Source organism: Neolamprologus multifasciatus, chromosome 3 (genome assembly GCF_963576455.1).
Source record: "Neolamprologus multifasciatus chromosome 3, fNeoMul1.2, whole genome shotgun sequence".
NCBI classification, from domain to species: Eukaryota; Metazoa; Chordata; class Actinopteri; order Cichliformes; family Cichlidae; genus Neolamprologus; species Neolamprologus multifasciatus.
This window is the reverse complement of record NC_140441.1, coordinates 11,144,101-11,163,344: the sequence shown is the minus strand read 5'-3', so window position 1 is coordinate 11,163,344 and position 19,244 is coordinate 11,144,101. Positions and strand designations below refer to the sequence as shown.

Sequence of the window (19,244 nt, the reverse complement as noted above, 5' to 3'; positions counted from 1 at the left end):
ATTAAATGAACAATATTTCTCTCTTATATATAATACATCTATATATACACTGTCAAAGATACTTGTCTTTAAGTGAAGATTTAAGGTGATAGGAAATATAAATAACTGCAACTTGAATCTTCACTGAAGCTCAGTGTTTGACACAGAGTTCATGTTCACTGCTGTAATAACTAATAATGATTAATATAATAACTTTAATATTGTCCATATTATATTTACATTACCAAAGTGAGATGACTTCAGTCTCATGAACAACATTAGCTAATTGTTATTTACTAGCTAATCTTAAATGACTGTTCAGTACAGAAATGAAGCCCAACAATCATGTTTTACAGTTGGGAGTTTGCCTTGTAGTCGGAAGGTTGCCGGTTTGAGCCCCGGCTTGGACAGTCTCGGTCGTTGTGTCCTTGGGCAAGACACTTCACCCGTTGCCTGCTGGTGGTGGTCAGAGGGCCGGTGGCGCCAGTGTCTGGCAGCCTCGCCTCTGTCAGTGCGCCCCAGGGTGGCTGTGGCTACAATGTAGCTGCCATCACCAGTGTGTGAATGTGTGGATGACTGGATATGTAAAGCGCTTTGGGGTCCTTAGGGACTAGTAAAGCGCTATACAAATACAGGCCATTTACCATTTACAGGCCATAATCTGAAAAACAAAAGTTTTTGTTTTATTTTGTTTAATAAAAACTTCAGCTGGTGAACATCTAGTGAGCAGCAGAAAAGAAAAGAAAACATCCTAAATTTTCCGTTCCTCTGTAGGACACTCTTTTTCAAGCAGGTGCTAGAGAAAACTGGAATGGTTTCAGGCAACCAACTATGGCACCTGAAGTACCTTTGAACGTTTAGCTAAATAAAGTTTGTAAATTAGTCTGTATAGCAGTGAGTCTTTCACAAAGAGTTCAAAGTAAGATGGCCCCATCAATTTAAAAAAAGAAGAAAAGAAACAAAAGAAAGGTTCATGGTGGCACTCTGGGTCCTGCATGTACTACCTAACAGGATTATTTATCTCAGAATTTTCACTTATATTCACACCAGCTGGTAGCTGTAAAAATAAAATAAAAACAGAAGAAAAAAAACCTAAGCTGTTACATAAGTTGAGTCTGGTCCACAGTCATCTGATAGGAAGGGTTAGGGTTATTTGTCATTGGAGAGTCTATGTAATGAAGAAAATATAAAATGACATATTTCAGATCATGTATATATACATTTTATTTTTAGTTTTGTGATGTATACGATTTTTAAGAAATATTAAGCCAAAGATTTTACTGCACAGATTAGGTTTACTAAAAGAGTGTCAAGGGTAGAGCGGCAATGATATAGAAATGAAGAACACGGCTGACTTTTTGTGTGCTGTGAAATCTTTACTGGATTTTGCAGATGTCACAAAGACAGAAACAGGAGATTTTTCATTTTGCATGTTACTGCCCTCTATAATATAATCTATACAGAGTATTCAGAGCTAAATTATATAAAGTTGCATTAATAGTCACTCATGATCACATATTTCAGTTTTACTTACTACAAATTATTATTTTTATTTTTTTTAAATGTAAAAAAACAAGTGATTATAGCACCTTGAATAATTTATTTCTTGTTTTATTTGTGCTGAAAGTCAAATTTTGTTTTTATTATCTTCAAACAAACTAATTGTAGAAAATATGAAGCATGTCTGATATTTGTGTAGCAGAGGAGCAACAGTGGGTTCACAAAATGCTTCTTTTCTTTTGCTGCCACAGCTCTCCTCACTGACCTGTAAAACATCCACATAAAGACATAAAAAGTTTAAGGATGTCATGAAGACACAAAAACTTAAATTCTTCAGTCAAAAAGCCTTCACAGCTCAAATTGCTCTTTGATATTCAGAAGATATACAGTACCTTCTCCAGTTTCTTCCATTTGTGTTACTGATTCATAGACACAAGCATTACCTACATTAAAAAAAATAAATCCAGCAACAATTAATTTAATGTTATTAGACTCAATAAGTATCACATTTTCAACTACACTGCAAAGAGTATAAGTATTTTGGAAAATATTGTACAACTAAAACCACAATTATGCAATATTTTCATACTGTGAGTCTGTAATGCTGTTATTATGATGTGAAACACTAACATTTGTGGATTATTTCCTTCAAATAGTTAAGAATCACTTAAGTATTTAAAATGTTATTTGACTTTAATCTGTTTGTCAATAGGCTGTTTTACTGTTTGCCCAGAACAAGGTCCCGTGGACTTCAATACTGACAGCCATGAGCTGCATGTAAAGCAGATAAAGACTTAAAATCTTCTTCTTCCTGCTGCTCCCTTTAGGAATCACCACAGCAGATCATCTACCTCCATCTCAGCCTGTCTCTATTATACTCCACAGTGACACCAACCCTCTAAGAAAAACAAAAAGTCCTTTTAGGCCACTGGGATCCACCAAAGCCAACACCAAAGACAGTGCTGATTTTTCTTAAAGTGATATAGGCACACATTAATTTTCTCTGTGGTCTTCCTCTTTTTCTCCTCTCTGGCAGCTTATGCCCACTATCCCTCCTCTGCAGATGTCCAAACCATCTCCGCCATGCCTCTCCAAGTTTGTCTTTAATCGGGATTAAAACCCATCTGCCTTCACAGCCTCTATTCCTTGCATGTTTATCTTACCGCACACATTTACTATGTCTTGCTTCTAGTGACATTCACTTCTTTTCTTTCCAAACCATTCCTCCATCTCTCCATCCTCTATTCCACCTGCTCCCAACTCTCACTGCAGATCACAGTGTCATCTGCAAACATCATAGTCTACAGACAGTCCAGCCTGACCTCATCAGGCAGCCTGTCCAACACCACTGCAAACAACAAGGGGCCCAGAGACCTTGCTCATTGTCTTCATATATGTCCTCCACCACTCTCAAATACTTTTCTATCAGTCTTGACCTCCTCATGCAAAAAAATGTAGTAACGTTGTTACTTGCTTGGCACTCTTGGAGATTTTTGCTTGGTTGTCCTTTTGGAAAGTTCATAAGAATAACATAAAGAAATGTGGAACAAGTGCTTATCCTCATGCCAAAAAATGCAGTCCCGCAATTACTCTCTTGGCACCCTATCATATGCTTTAATTAGATCCACAAGGGCTCCTGGCATTCTCTGTACTTTTAATTTTGACTTCTAACTCAGCCTCAGTTCAGATAAAAATGGTAATAACAACTGGTTTCAGTACTGACCAGGATGAAGGCGACTGCATTCATGACTTTCATTCTGGCTGTGACAGGAAATGAAGAGCTTTCAGGTCCGACAGCAGCTAGTGGGATAACAACACAATCAACAGATTTTATATGAGACATTCTTAAAAAATATAGTTTATTAAACCATAAAATACAGTAAGATTACTTCAGTGCTTAAAACAGGCACACATTTCTATCTGCTATACGTATTTGCTAACACAATACATGAGGACTGAGTTCCTTCTCAAATATTAAGATGTTTTTTTTTTAAAAGTCATGTTTAAATAACGTTGCAATGCTACTCACACTTAACTGACATCCAACGCGATGGTGACTCTTTTCCTGAGTACTGACACTTGTAGGAACCTTCATCAGACTTTGACACTGCCAAGAAGTTCAGCTCCTCTCGGGAATCATTTTGGATAAGTTTGTTATGGTGGTAAAAAGCCACACTGGGAAAGATTTTTTTTCTTCTCAAGTTGCAGCGAAGACGAACGAAAGTTCCCTTTTTCACAGGATCATCAGGGATCTCCATGAGAGGACCAGAATAAAAATCTGAAAAACAGTCAGATGATATTTTTTTCAATTGGATCAGGGAAGCTTAATAAAACCCCCAAAATATTATGTGCAATAATAATGGATTTCATAAATGTCTTGTAGCATGAGCATGTGACATGTGACCTGGCTTATTTAATAACTATTCTATAAAAATAACAATTTCCAAATAAACAGCAGGTTTATGAACTACATAGAGCTTTTAAATTGTGTCTAATGACATAAAAACCTAACCTCTAAGCTCCAGGGTATTGTTTTTTACATTTCGCCTGATTCAGCCTGTAACCAGCTGCCTTTTTGGAAACAACACTGTTTTAAATTCCAGAACATTCGTATCCTAATTACAAGCCCAGAGTAAAATATGAAAAAAATAAAATAAAATATATTAGTAGCTTTGCTCAGTACTAAAACGTCAAGAGAAAATAATGATACAGATGTTATTGAATATGTCTAATAAAATAACACCAGCATTGCTCTAAATTGGACAAAACAGTAAGTGAGGCATAACTAATCATCCTTTCTTTTAGCTCACAGAGCCCTTTGAACTGTCAAGGTTACTCTGCCCGCTGTGAGATCTCTTAAACTCCATTAGCTTGGATGGGGAGTGTTGGTGCGCAGCCATTTTCAACTCTCTCCAAAGATCATTAATCGAGTTCAAGGACATCCACGGAGTTGTCCTGAATCCAACTCTGTGTGCTTAGGATCGTCGGCCTGTTGGAAGATGTGGCACTGTGGAGGAGATTATAATCAAGGGTGTCTCTGTACGTGGCTGCATTCATTTTTCCCTCAACACTGACTAGTCTCTCAGTTTTTGGTGGTGACAACATCCTCACCGCAGATGCTGCCACCACCATGCTTCACTGTAAGGATGGTAATAGTCAGGTGATGAGTGGTGCCTGGTTTCTTCCAGACACAATGCTCGACATCGGGCCCGACATTTTTGCTTGGTTGTTCTTTTGGAAAGTTTATAAGAGTAACATAACGAAATGTGGAGCAAGTGCTGTGAATACTTTTACTGCAGATGCAATGTAGAACGGTCCTTTTTGCAGCTTTTATATGATAATCTTCAGGAATATTACTTATGTCACAGATAACATAACATTTACATTTTTGCCCGTTTTTTCACAAAAAAATGTTTAACATACAGAGTACTGAGAGAAGTATTTATGAAACATTATAAGATACAAAAAATATTCTACATACCCTGTAAAGTGATGTTGACTGCATTGCTGAACTGTTTTGACATAGACTCACACCAGTACACTCCATCATCTGAATATGAAGCTTTTGTGTAGAGTGTGCATACGGATTCTCCTAGATTCCAAACGTTACTGCAATACGGCACGCTATTCTCAGGGAACTTCCTCACTCTCCACCAAGTAGAGTTTCCCTTACAGGTCAGTCTGACAAAGTCAAAGCTTAATGTTTGCCCTACAGGGCCGACTGTGAGAGATGCTGCTGAATAAAGATCTGGAAAAAAAAAAAAAAAACACGGATAAGTGAAAGCACAACACATAAAAACTAAGTATCAAGCATTGACATGAGCTTAAATGCAAGTAAAAGCACATGGATCTGTTAAAAGAACCAAAGAAGGGAATTCACTCTTGCTTGATCATAGAGAGAAGGGAAAATATTAAATTTAGTCCTTGTTTGCAGGGAGCGCAAATGCACATTGATCTTACGGTTATATAAATAATTAATGACATTAAATACAGCTTATCAAAAAGAGACAGAAACAAACTGACCTGCAGACCAGACAAACTTTGGTTTACTGTAATAGGTGTAGTAGTAGTTGCTTCCTCTTTGCGCTCTGCACACATATGCTGCTGTGTGTGTTTGTCCGGTAATGACGTACAAAGTCTGAGCAGTCTCGCTGCCATCTGGTAGCAGCTCGTACTTGTAGGCTTCTTCTTTTATGTCCAAATAAGGAATAGCTTTATACCAGTAAAAGCTCCATCCATCCGAAGGATATTCAATCTCACAGCTCAGAGTTACTGAGGCTCCGGGACTCAGCCATGAAGGGGACACGGTGAGGACAGGTTGCAGTTTAACTGTTGAAAGAGGTTTTTTTTTAAATCAGGTTTTTAAAATTTGTTTTATTTTTTATAATAACATTGCTAAGTGATGGGTTCACAAATCAGGTCAGGGTCACTCTGCCCTCTTGAACAGCCAGTTTATCATCACTCTGGTTTGGCCTGTGTTCACTTTTGAACAAGAACATAAATGGTAAATGGCCTGTATTTGTATAGCACTTTTACTAGTCCCTAAGGACCCCAAAGTGCTTTACACATCCAGGCATCCACACATTCACACACTGGTGATGGCAGCTACATTGTAGCCACAGCCACCCTGGGGCGCACTGACAGAGGCGAGGCTGCCGGACACTGGCGCCACCGGGCCCTCTGACCACCACCAGTAGGCAACAGGTGAAGTGTCTTGCCCAAGGACACAACGACCGAGACTGTCCAAGCCGGGGCTCAAACTGGCAACCTTCCGATTACAAGGTGAACTCCCAACTCTTGAGCCACGATCGCCCTCATAAGTAAATTAAGTAAATAAGTAAATTGCTACAAAATTAGAAACTGTACCATTGTTATACATAAGACTAATTTTATTGATGTTATTTGAACCACAGCATGTCACAGTACGCTGTGTGTGGCACACATGAGCTAAGCAGGGAAAATGAACACACTGGGGAACACAAGTGAACAAGATCAGACTAATGAGATGAGTGAAGAAGAACTCAACATGCTCACAGGACAAGAGACTGTAAAAATAGGACAGGATCATTTGGATGAAACAGTTTATATGGGTAAGACATGTCTGTCCAACTTACATGATATAGTGACTGGAATGATATTACTCCATTCTGTCAAGGAAAGTCCCATGTTGCCCCTGCATTGATAATTTCCTTTGTCTTCCCAACCAACATTGTAGAATGTTCTTTCATTGGTTGTGTAATATGTGGTGAACCTTTCTGGTCTCCAGTCATAGCTCCAGTAAGTCCCTTCTCCTCCTGGGATCTCACATCTGACAGTGAATGCTTCACTCATGTATATCCTGGTCCAGTTGGGCTGTATAGTCAAAATGGCCGTAATAGGAACTGTTCACAGAAAATATTAAATTAAGAGACAGAGGCATCATCCAATTCAGTTCTATTAAATTTAATTTACTTGATGCCAAATCATGACAGCAATTTCCTCAACGCGCTTTATATTATGAGGTGATATATGAAACCCAAATCTCTTCACTTCAAACAAAGTCCTTCTAGACTCACTAATACATCCAAAAGTGAACATCCTCTCCTGTGGGGATAAATAATCAGCCTGATCTTTGAGTTTCAGGTGAAGTGTCATGCTAGTCTAAATGCGTGTCAGCATCTTAACTCCACTGAAGGAGGCAATAAAGGAGGCACTAAAGAATCGCCAAAGTGCCAAATCACAACAAAAGTTGCCTCAAGGCGCTTTATATTATAAGGTAGACCAACAATAATAGATACAGAGAAAAACCCAACAATCATATGACCCCCTATGAGCAAGCACTTTGGCGACAGTGGGAAGGAAAAACTCCCTTTTAACAGGAAGAAACCTCCGGCAGAACCAGGCTCAGGGAGGGGCGGGGCCATCTGCTGCGACCAGTTGGGGTGAAAGAAGGAAAACAGGATAAAGACATGCTGTGGAAGAGAGACAGAGATCAATAGCAGATAGGATTCAATGCAGAGAGGTCTGTTAATACATAGTGAGTGAGAAAAGGGACTAAAAAGGAAAAACTCAATGCATCATGGGAATTGGAGTCTATTAGATAGATATGATACAAACCACTTCAGTGCAGTACCTGTAATACCTACAGCATGTTCTAATCGCTCTAATAGGATATTATAGTCAACAGTATCAAACGCTGCACTAAGGTCTAGCAGGACAAGCGCAGAGATGAGTCCACTGTCAGAGGCCATAAGAAGATCATTTGTAACCTTCACTAAAGCTGTTTCTGTGCTGTGATGAGCTCTGAAACCTGACTGAAACTCTTCAAATAAGCCATTCCTCTGCAGATGATCTGTTAATTGTGGTTTAATTTCTTCTGCTTGAAAGCCCGAGGTATCAGGAACATACATACATACAGAACATACAGTATATCCACACACAAAGTTTAAAAAGGTCATTTAAACTACTTAAATTTATATCTGTCAATTTACAAAAGAACTCTGTGAAACAAGTGAAAGATTTAAATAGCAAAGTCAAGCACAAGTCATCCTTGTTATTTCCATGTCATACTTCACTAAGGTAATATTACTGATAGAAAGACAAAAAGAAGGACAGATCACATAAACTTAACTTTCATAACAAAGATATAAATAGCTAAACTCACGAGTGTCTTTAATGATGGCCTTATCACTGTTGTATGTGTGGCGACCTGAATCACTTCTTCCTCTGCAGGAGTAGAGACCTCGTTGTGATACAATAATAGCTTTCTTCCCTTCATATTCTGTCATAGGCTCTTCTTTAGAACCAAATGAAGCAGCTCTGTACCACAAAATCGTCCAGTTGCCAGAGCCCTCCACAGAGCAGCTCAGTGTCACGCTGCCCCCTATTGGTAACTGATACCTTGTTGGTCTCAGTATGGCAGTGGGTGATTCAAAAAGGTACTTCACTTTTCCAGTAGCATTTAGAGAAAAGGGCAAAAGAGAGAGAGAGAGAGAGAGAGAGAGAGAGAGAGAGAGAGAGAGAAAATAGAAAATATACAATAAATGTCACTAATAATGCTGTCATGTTAGTGAATGTTTTAGTTGTTACAGTCCTCTAAAAGGTATTTTTTGTTTCTGAGTGAGTTTTATTTTGTGATGAAAACAATTTCACAAATCTGAAACCTCTTTTTAAACACTCTATAAAAAATATAATACAATATAAATAATATATAAAATATAATATAAATACAAAGACAATTAAACTACAGAAAATGCATTGTCACACTAATTAACCATGCATATGTGCTCATAGATTAGGAGAAAAAAACACATGACAAAACAATTGATCAAAATGTAATGTTTCTTACAATAATTCTACACATGTACAGCATGCCGCATTTTGAGTTTAATACTAACAGGAAGTTAATCTGATATGTTTGGGATGTGTTATTGTATTTTAAAAGCTGTTGTTTAAGATATTTTGTCTTTGAACAAAAATAGCTAGTAACACTGAGCAGCACAAAACACAATGTTCAACTCATTGAGCTGAAACTAATAACTTGAATAAACATTTTAAAAATTATGCAATCCAACCAATGCAACATCAGATGAACATTGAATATCCTGTGTTCATTGGACGTTTCACCTCATCGTTTCTGAGTCTAGCCAGGCTCAAAGACAACAATAAACTCAATATGAACTGTTCACATTAAAACATCCATTTAGGACAGCGGTCTCCAACCTTTTTTGTGCCACGGACCGGTTTATGCCAGACAATATTTTCACGGTGTGAAAATATTGTCTGGCAAATAAATAATTGTCTGAAAATATATTTAAGGTGTCGCGTATAAATACAACAAAATAAAACTAGTACCTGTACCGAAAAAAAGAAGATTTATTCATAACACACGTGAAAAGACCCAGGAAAACCGAGTAAACGATAAAAACAATAACAAAATAACGCTGAAAACCGATAAAAACCCTGAAAACTATACATTTCACACCTGAGCCTCAACTCTCGCGGCCCGGTACCAAACGACTCACGGACCGGTACCGGTCCGAGGCCCGGGGGTTGGGGACCGCTGATTTAGGAGATAAAAAAAATCTGATCTTTATAACTTATGAATAAAGTAAATGTAAGAAGGCTAGTTGGGTCATAGACAAACTGTAACACAACAAGACATTCACAAACTATTATTAAAGCAACTTAAATTTATAGTCTTTATTTTGTGATAGTTCTTATTTTCTTTTTATTTCATGTCATATTTACTTTGCCCATTAGCCTTTATCTGTCAGGAAGAAATCTTTCATGAGGCTTACTGTATGGTCTTATTGTCATACTAGCACACTTTAGCCAGTGTTAGAAGTATTTCTTATTCAAAAATGTACCCTGTAGAAATACCAGTAATCTAAATTTGTGAGATAATCACTACAATTAGGAATATATTATGTGTCTGTGGTTGCACTTGTTTTTCCACCAGTGGTTTCTGCTGGATAACCTAAAACCTCTGCACCAAAACTAGCCTCATGGCTGAGTGCAATATTTTCTCATGTGACCAACAACATGTGAACTTAAAATATAGTGCAGATACATAGAACTAATAGTTTTATGTGTAAAATATAAATACAAAGAAAATGTTAATTTGGGTGTTACTCAGACTGAAATAAAAGAAAGCAGTTTCTTACCTTGAGCATTGCCAGAGAAGAGTGATGCAAGCACTAGAGCAAAGATTAAATTGAGACAAAATAAAATCAAAATCAGCTCTCTCTCTCTCTCTCTCTCTCTCTCTCTCTCTCACACACACACACACACACACACACAGCACTTAAACAGCGCTTCTGCACTTCATCTCTCACAGTAGAAAAACTTTTCTTTTAATTATTGCCATTTGCAGAAAATACTTACAGTATAATCCCAGCAAAGTGTGTCTCATTCTCATGTCCATCCCTGCTGCTCTCTGATACAAAGCGTATCTCGAGGTTTTCTACTTTGCATAAATAATGCAGAAGAAAGAGAAGTTATACACTGATAAAAGCTATTTTGGATAAAGGTATATATAATCTATGCAAATCATACAGAATTAACTCTATTAATGCACTCAGCCAAAGAATTATAAAGTAATGGGTTAATTATACCCTGTTAAGAGTAACAACATTACATCAAAAAATACCCCAAACCGAGTCTTGTGTCTTAAATTTTGCATTCCCCAGACCGTGCTTTTTGACCGGGTGGGAAAGCAAGCAAATTCTGGGTCCTTTCTCCAGCTTCCATCGAACCCAATCGAACCACAGAAGTGAAGGTAAGCTATTTACATAGGAGTGAATAATAATAATAGCGCATGCAATGGTAATTTTTGAAATTAAAACCTGAAATTAAACTTTGAATCTGTTGCTGTCTGTTAACTGTCGAGACAACTGCAGGTAAGTTGCAATGAACTGTGTTGGTGGTACTCAACTCTTGAGCCACAATTGCCCAGGTTATATTTATCTGGAAGTATTCCTGCTCATGATTTTCTTTATTTTCATAATGTGTCATTTTATTACAGGTCTGTCTAAAGTTTGTTAGTATGTTACTAGCAATTGGGACATGAATGTGTGGTTGAAGGAGCAAACTTTCACTGTTGTGATGTCACCCCTGTTACATCCTGTCCACGCTGTTGTTTGTATTGATTTATGTTTTCAAAATTAAAATTGAAGAAATGGAGACTTGGACAAGTTGCTATAGCATAATATCCTGAGCTGGACCAATATATTGTTCCTAATACTTTAATGTGAAATAAAAAAAATTGTAGAAAACTTAACATTTCTATGTTGAAATGAGAGAAATGAATAATAGGAATAACCCTGTCATACTCTTGGATCACATGTCAGCTAGTAGCATTGAGGATCTTGTGAAAATTGTTAGAGTAGTGAATAGCGACACATAGAAACACATACACACTACAGACAATAAGTGTCATAAAGTGAGATGTTGCAGACTTAGCTTTAGAAATCAATGGGTCAAATCATCACAGTTTAAAACTGTGACTGTAAAAGTGTTTCTTCCTATGAATTTCAGGTTTTGTCTTTTATTTTCAGTTTTTAAATTCACTTTACGGAAATACAAGTTTCTCAGCCCACACTTTAGACGTGCCCCTGCTTGAATGGATGCAGCACAAAAATCCGAGGCAGGTACAAACCTGGAATTTTGTTTTTACCAAATATGACAAACTCAGTGAAGCACAGTCAGAGATGCTTTATCACAACTGCAGCTTGAAGCAGGGCACATGTGCTGTCTGATATGAGCTGAAAACAGCCAATCAAACTGCACACAAAAGTACCAACAAATGTAATAAAGTCATCACTGTGTATGAGCAGAATGTGAGGAGAACAAGACAAGCAGCTTACCTTTTAGTTTCTTTGAAATCTCGATTGAAAACCAGCTTAAAATGCTCTGAAAGTTTGTTGCTTCAGACAAAGGAGAGAATGAAAAAGAAAGAGAAAACCACCTGATTATATAGCAGAAGAAGCACCGCCCAGACGTTAACACACAGGTGAGCTACCTGCCAACAGTGCTACTTGTTCTTTATAATTATCTCTTTGTATTTATAAAACTGTTGTGTTCAAGTCACACACATTCACATTATAGTTCTCTTTTCCCTTTTTTTTTTAGAAACTTTTTGATTTTTCAGTTTCCTGTTGATTGATGCCATACTAGAATTTCCCTGTTAACCCCGCCTACTCAAAACTGGAAGTTACTGGCAGTCGTCAGTATTTATTTTGGTATACTTGTAATTACAGTGCACTTGTTGTATTCAGGCAGCTAGTTATAAACTTGCTGCCACCTCCTAGATTCAATATCTGGAGGAGTTAATACCAAATATGCTGGAACCTACTGAAGCTAAACAAATCTCTCTTGATTACAGTATTCATATGGCTTCTTTTCAAGTTCTTTATCAAACCATAGTCTTGCTCTTACATGCCAAAGAACAAGAACAGTCCATGCGGGTTTCATATTTTCTTTTTGTTGTAGCTGTCTGAGAAACTCAGGTTGTTATTGATAACACGTCTGAAACAGTTTCCATCATCATTCCATTCATCTTTCAGTGCTGAGCTGAATTAAGATTATTGAATTATCCTTGGCATCATTTTAAGACAATTTTAGACCAAAATCTAATTTACAGCCCTTTGACAAAGTGTTATGTATGCGCTTTATATCTGTTGCTTCTCCTGAAACCAACTTTTTAATAATGAATTTTATTCAAAACAAATACAGTTTTTATAGACTTTCTTGACAAACATTACAAATAAATAACCAACTGGGACCTTGAATGACACAATTTACTAAAAACCAATTTTATAGACTAATATTCTTCACGTTTCAACACAGTTGTTTGTGTTGTTTCCCTTTCAAAGTAAAACAGCTGTGGTGTTGTGCAAGTTTGCAAGTCTGCTCTTAATAGAGTTTGCAAATTTTAAAAAAGCATCTAATTCTTCATAGTCAAAAACAATAACTAGTCTCTTTTTTTTCAATTAAATATATGAGATTAGTTACTCAAATCTTGTGTTCAACAACTGAATCCTGTATTTCATTAGATTTTAAATACATCTTGCCACTGTATTCCTGCTTTTAAATGTTTACAGGAAAAGTTTTTCAGCTGGATCGCCTTCAACAAATTCGGGCTCATATTTTAATTAGAACAGTCTTAGAACAACAGGACTATTGCACTGGGTAATCTGAACACATATTTTTATATAAGTAACAATTATGTTGTTTCCATGAGGCCCAAAGGCAGAACTAGATGCTTTCTATTTGTTAGCTATCCACATGTGTCATAGTAAGGCTGCTTCCTAAGATAGAGACACAAAATATTTGTTTTATATTTTCATCTTGTCGCACTCCACTTATCTCATACAAGTAAAGATGGTAATGAATGAATGATTAAATGCATAAATAGCCTATGAAGAGTGAATATGTTTTCTTTGTACCTGTAGGTGGACAGACAGACAACAGCAAATAAGTTATCCTAATTGGGCATTCATAAAGTCAGCAAAGAGGCACAGAAAAGAAGATCAGACACCAGCGAGGGAGGATAAGAAGGACAGACGCAACAACATTGTCATCCCCTATGTAGCCGGTGTATCAGAAAAACTCAGGAGAGTTTTCTCCAAGCATGACATCCCGGTGTACTTCAGACCCAGCAACACGCTCAGACAAAAACTGGTTCACCCGAAAGACAAAACTCCAAAACACAGACTTAACAATGTGGTGTATGCCGTACAGTGCAGCGAGGAATGCCCAGACCTCTACATTGGAGAGACCAAACAGCCACTTCACAAGCGCATGGCACAACACAGAAGAGCCACCTCCACAGGACAAGACTCAGCGGTCCATCTGCATCTTAAGGATAAAGGACACTCTTTCGAGGATGCCAATGTTCACATTTTGGACAGAGAGGACAGATGGTTTGAAAGAGGAGTGAAAGAAGCCATCTATGTCCACTGTGAGCGACCATCTTTGAACAGAGGTGGTGGTTTACGACACCAACTGTCTGCCATCTATAATCCAGTTTTGAGATCCTTCCCAGACGCCTTAACGCCCACTCACATCCTGGGCCATCTGACCTCAGGAAATCGCATGATAAGGTGGGGCCAGGTTTCACAATGAAATCACCCGAAACTCTGGCTGATTGGGACCCACACCCAGTTTCACACCTTGGCTCATGTGATTAAGTAGAGGATCATCAGGGGGTCCTTTTGTCCCTCTTTGGGGGGAAACTCCCACTGGGTTTATATCTGGGACTCCACCATTTGACCCTAAGAACTGAAGAAGCTTCTTGGATGAGAGGTGAAACGTCTTCAAGCAACTTAAAGAAGTCCAGACGCTTTTCTTTCCAAGCTCCTTAAACAGCAAATAAGGATAACCAAACGACAAAGAGATGAATAGTTATAGACAATTCCACAGTGTCGCAAATGTGACGTGAAACATGACCTCTGACCTCAAGCTTACTGTCATTCAACCTTATCTGACATTTTTAAGAGACTTTCAGGTGATGCACCTATGCTATCAGTTTGAAAATCCTGGGCCTGCTAGCTGCCTGCCAGGCTTAACCTCAGCTTTTGTCTGTGTTCAAGCATCTTATCAGCTGATCACTGAGTTCAAAAGACAGTTGCACAAAAGACAGTGACTGATGTCAGACTGATGTCAATGATTTTCATTTCACACACAGTCAGTGATATCCTGAGCTGAACTGAAAGCAGCATTTACCGTTTAAACCTTTGAGGAAATGCTTTTTATTCTTCTGTGAGATATTTTTCATTTCCAGGTAGTCTCTTAACACGTTTAGACAGAGGGATCACATTTTAGACATGAACACAACTAATAATGTTAATATGATAATTTAAGAAAAAACATGTTTTCTCATCTTAGAGTAAGGTTTTTAATTATTTTGATCACCATAACTGTGAAAATCCCACATATTATCATGAATCACCCTCACATCAACTCATCGTTGCATAGTAAAATCCCCTATCTATCAATACCAGTGGATATTACAGTGATAGGACAGATGATATTTCCTCAGAAACCCTAAAAATCTCCCCATCTTATCAGGCCTGTTTAGCTTGTCCAGCTGAAAAATCACAGTTATGGTTAAAATACACAGTTTACCTGTGTATTTTAAGTGTGTTTTACATGTTTTACCATGTTAAACACACTTTAAAAGGCAAACTCCTCATATTTGGTAGAATCTTTTCTGACATCTCCTGGGTTACCACGAGCAACATTTAGTCTGTATCTCTGGTGTTGATTTCAGACACTGACGGGCTGCTATTGATCTCTGTTAGAGTGTCGTACATGGTGAAAAATAGCACTAAACGAGTACCAGTCGTGTCAGATGCGGTAACAACGCATCTTATCTAAGCAAGAGCTTGCATGAAAATAGGTCAGCTGATAGATTTAGCACATGCTGCTTGATCAAAGCGACACATAACTGAGATAAACTGCAAGCTGCATTTAGGTGCTTTCAACCTCATCGTGTTCTGTTTTAAGAATAAATGAAGAGAAAAGTGACTGCTGTCTGTTATGAACTGCTGTCTTCAAAGATCAGCAGTTCATAATACAGCAGCAAGAAAATCAGACAGACACTGAGTTTTTATAGCTTACAATATTTTTGCACAAGTTCTCTGAAGACTCTGCAATAGTTGGCCTCATCACTGATATCACCACGATAAAATAAAATTACACTTCATGCACATCTCTCTCTCTCTCTGTGTGTATGTACTTCACGAACAGTTTCCCATCTCAAATCTCTGTTTGCCACCAACATATAGCCACACATCTGAACGCTTATTGATTTTCTCTCCTGATATTTAGACTGTAGTGTTGATATTTTAACCGCTGTTTACCAGTCTGCCTTTGTGTTCAGCGCTGTCGGACACTGTTTTTTTTAAAAAAATTTTTATTCAAATGGCTTCTGAAAAGAAACTCTCACATCTGCTGTTCAATACTGAAGAAATGTAAACTTTTTAAATTATGTTTTGTGAATTACAAAACACTTAGCTGTGTCTCTAATTAAACCTCTGTAACATTACTCTTTTTTACTTCAGCAGCATCAGGTAATGCTCATATGTTGATTCATTGTTTTCTTCCATTTTTGTTCTATTGCAGAATATTTTTAAGGCTATCTGCTATAAGCCAGGCCAGAAAAATCTCCTTCATATTTTTCTGTATTTTATTCTCAGCTAATTTGACACAAAGGCATCTGATGTGATATTTACAGCTTTGATAAAGTCTCACAAGTGTCAGGTTTCTTTTTATGGATATATAAATATGGATATGTACTGATAAGTGATCATAATTATAATATTTTTGATTCAAATTGAATCGAATTGAATCATGGATTGAATTAAATCAGGATCCTGTGAATTGATTATAGAAATCAGTGACAATACCCAGCCCTACTCTCCCCCCATCTGCCTGACAGTGTGGAAAAAATACCCAATCAGCCTTTTTAGATGAGGGTAAAAACCTAAAACTAAAAGCAGGAGACCATTTTTAAAAATCACAACTAGGAATATGAATTAAAATCTTTTTGTTGAAAGTTTACACCTTAAATGATGATAAATGCATTTTATTTTTGAACTCATCTATAACCCATGAAGACACATTGATCAAGGGGATGAAAGTTGGCACTGTGATGGTAAAAGAAGAAGATATCATTGATTTGTTTGTTGTCCTTGAGGAGGCAGTAATCCTGTCTGATCTGAAGGGTGTCCCTATTCAAAGACACAGTATAAATAACAGAACATCTATAGAAATGAAAATGTAAATATAAGATCTGAGATCAAACAGGTAAATGGATGTTGGTTGGCTCATAGAATTACTTAGGAAGTTTATACACAAAAAATGTAGAAGAAGAGACTCTATTTCTTAAAAACTGCAAGGCAGCGCTTTACGTTGGATATATATGTTGAAAGAACATGTTATAATTTTAAACACGATTTCACTTTAGTTTTTAATTTTTAGAGGAATTAAAATATAATAGGTTCAGCTTCACTAGTCTGTAGATGAAGCAATTACAGAGAAACACCAGAAGATGACTAAAGAAATCATCAATGACAGCTGAATAGAGACAATGGGGCAACGGTGAAATGGGAAAGGAGAGAGGTTTCAGTTATTTGTTTCAAAGAAATGACCACAGGTGTGATTGTGAAGCCTTACAATCTCTTTCGATTAGGTCTCCATTTAATCAAGAAAGCGAAGAAAAGCCACAGAAGTGGCGACTCATAGAACTTTATAGTCAAAGTCAAATAAACTTTATTGTCATCTCTGCTATATCCAGTGCAGCAGAGAGACAAGACGACAAGGCTCTGGTTACATCAGTGCAAGAAAACCAAATAAATATATATAAGAGGAGTAAGAAAATAAGTCTAAATGAGAGAAACTACAATTTACAGTTTAGAGTGGTTTAAATTGACCAGTCTAGCAGCTTGTAAGTATGAGATTTCTTGAAGGTAAAAATTGTCCAAGCGCCGAGACAGTCCCACTCGGGCAGACTCTGATAGTTTTTTGGCAGACCTTGTGCGTTTCAGCAGTTATGTATTCGCGGGCAGCAGCATCACAGTGGCGTGATCAGATGAGCCGAATAGCAGGCGTACAGATGCTGTAAACTTAATTCAGGCGGATTTGGAATTTGGAGTGACTGTCGTGAGAATTGCTTGGTTGAAGTCGCCGGCCACAATAATGAATCCTTCCGGGTGCGCAGTCTGGAGCTTGTTGACAGCTTGAGAAAGCTTGACTTTTATTCATCTCAGCGGCTGAACATAAGTGCCCTTTTGATCTTCCATCTGTTCGATGAGTGCAATCCGTCATATATCGCTCTGCAGCTTAAAGCCTGCTGCGCCGTGTCTTACTCACACGCTACAGTTCAAAGTGATGGACATCGCTTTCTCGCTTCCAGTGTGTGCGCAGTTAGAATAAATAGCCTTGTTAGGCTGCTCGTTAATGCCCAGCACTGCTCACACATCTTATTTGCACCACCAGTGCAACAGTTTCCTCGTATATTTAAAGGCTTTACTTTGTAGCTCTCTGTGAGCTATTCTCTGATCCTGTCTCTCAGTGACGTGTGCGGCGGTCAAACGGTCGTTCACGCGCACAACACAAAAACAAAACGCCTGCTTTTACGTGAGCGCGCACAGAGAGAACCACAAAGTCTGCGCGGAAGGTTTTTAACCTCCGCTCCTCACACCTCAGTCTCTGACTGAACGTTTTGATTTCTGGAGCCAGCAAATAAAAATAAAATGTTTTTTTTTAACGCGCTCCAGAATCTGAGCAGAAATGATGGTTTCCTAAACTGTTAATCTACAAAGAGCGCGGACAGGTCACGTGGTTTACTTACACGCAAGTTTACAAATCTAACAAATACGAACAAACCTCTTATGTTAGTTCAAACTCACCTGCAGACACAGACGGTGAGTCCAGCTGAGACGCTGAGACGCTCCAGCAGCTATTTCCGCCTGATGATCCGACTCTTCAAAGTTTGCTATATATCCAGAGGATACTGAGATTTCTCGAGAACAGAACATCCAAATTTAATCCTGACGGCGAGTTTAAAGAGGAGTTTTTCATTAAAGCTGAACGTTATTTAGTTCGAAAACAGATGCGTTTGTGTTCAGTGACAGGCTGCTTGTCTTTTGAGGAAGAAAAACAGATTGAGGGTGGGGACATAACACGTCATAAACACAAAGGGGCTCATTTCAGTGAATTAAAGGTTTGGATTCAGAGTTGATCAACAACAAAACTGATTATTAATCTACCATCAGTCACATTAAGACCACCATAGAAGCTGTTTAATAGAATAAACAGGAGTCAAGCTCAGATTTAGGTGGCTCTCCTCTGACTATGACCTTGATGTAGGAGAAACCCTCCATCATACTGACAGTGGCCCACATTTGATTGGCTCTATCCTGAGAAAATGAACATGTCTGTGAAGAAATGTGTGGCTGAAAACCCAAACAACATCTGCAATTACAGTGTAAACCAGTGGTGTCAAATATGAGGTTCACAGACCTGAACCAGCCCACCAACAGTGAAGTGAAAAATCATGAATGATTTTTGTTCCAAATAAGAGTAAGTGGAGTGCTGCTACCGAGACATGTTTTCCATTCATAAAGAGAAATTAAACTCAGGTTAGTTCTGAGTTTCACATTCAACAAGACAGCAGAGGCATGAAAAACACAGAGTGAACTTACAGAGCAGACACAGCAGAGACGTTTCCTCCATCCTGCTGCTCAATGATATTAGACCAACACTGACATCAGTTCAGT

General features: G+C 37.9%; 1 protein-coding gene across 2 annotated transcripts; it reads right to left on the bottom strand.

Annotated features, from left to right (window-relative positions):
* Positions 1 to 641: 641 nt before the first annotated feature.
* Positions 642 to 18,777, bottom strand: LOC146521585 (lachesin-like). 2 transcript variants are annotated; one of them, XM_085155000.1, is made up of 10 exons: positions 10,345 to 18,776; positions 10,125 to 10,157; positions 8,123 to 8,404; positions 6,594 to 6,860; positions 5,503 to 5,808; positions 4,961 to 5,227; positions 3,509 to 3,757; positions 3,203 to 3,279; positions 1,872 to 1,922; positions 642 to 1,744 (listed from the first exon to the last, which is right to left on the bottom strand). In XM_085155000.1, the coding sequence occupies exons 1-9, from the start codon at positions 10,382 to 10,384 to the stop codon at positions 1,896 to 1,898; spliced, it is 1,548 nt and encodes a 515-aa protein (XP_085011126.1). In that variant the 5' UTR covers positions 10,385 to 18,776; the 3' UTR covers positions 642 to 1,744; positions 1,872 to 1,895. The 2 variants fall into 2 exon arrangements, with proteins under 2 accessions (XP_085011126.1, XP_085011125.1); XM_085154999.1 differs by lacking the exons at positions 642 to 1,744; positions 1,872 to 1,922 and having other exon boundaries at positions 1,929 to 3,279; positions 10,345 to 10,423; positions 11,826 to 11,885; positions 18,375 to 18,777.
* Between the last annotated feature and the right edge of the window lie 467 nt (positions 18,778 to 19,244).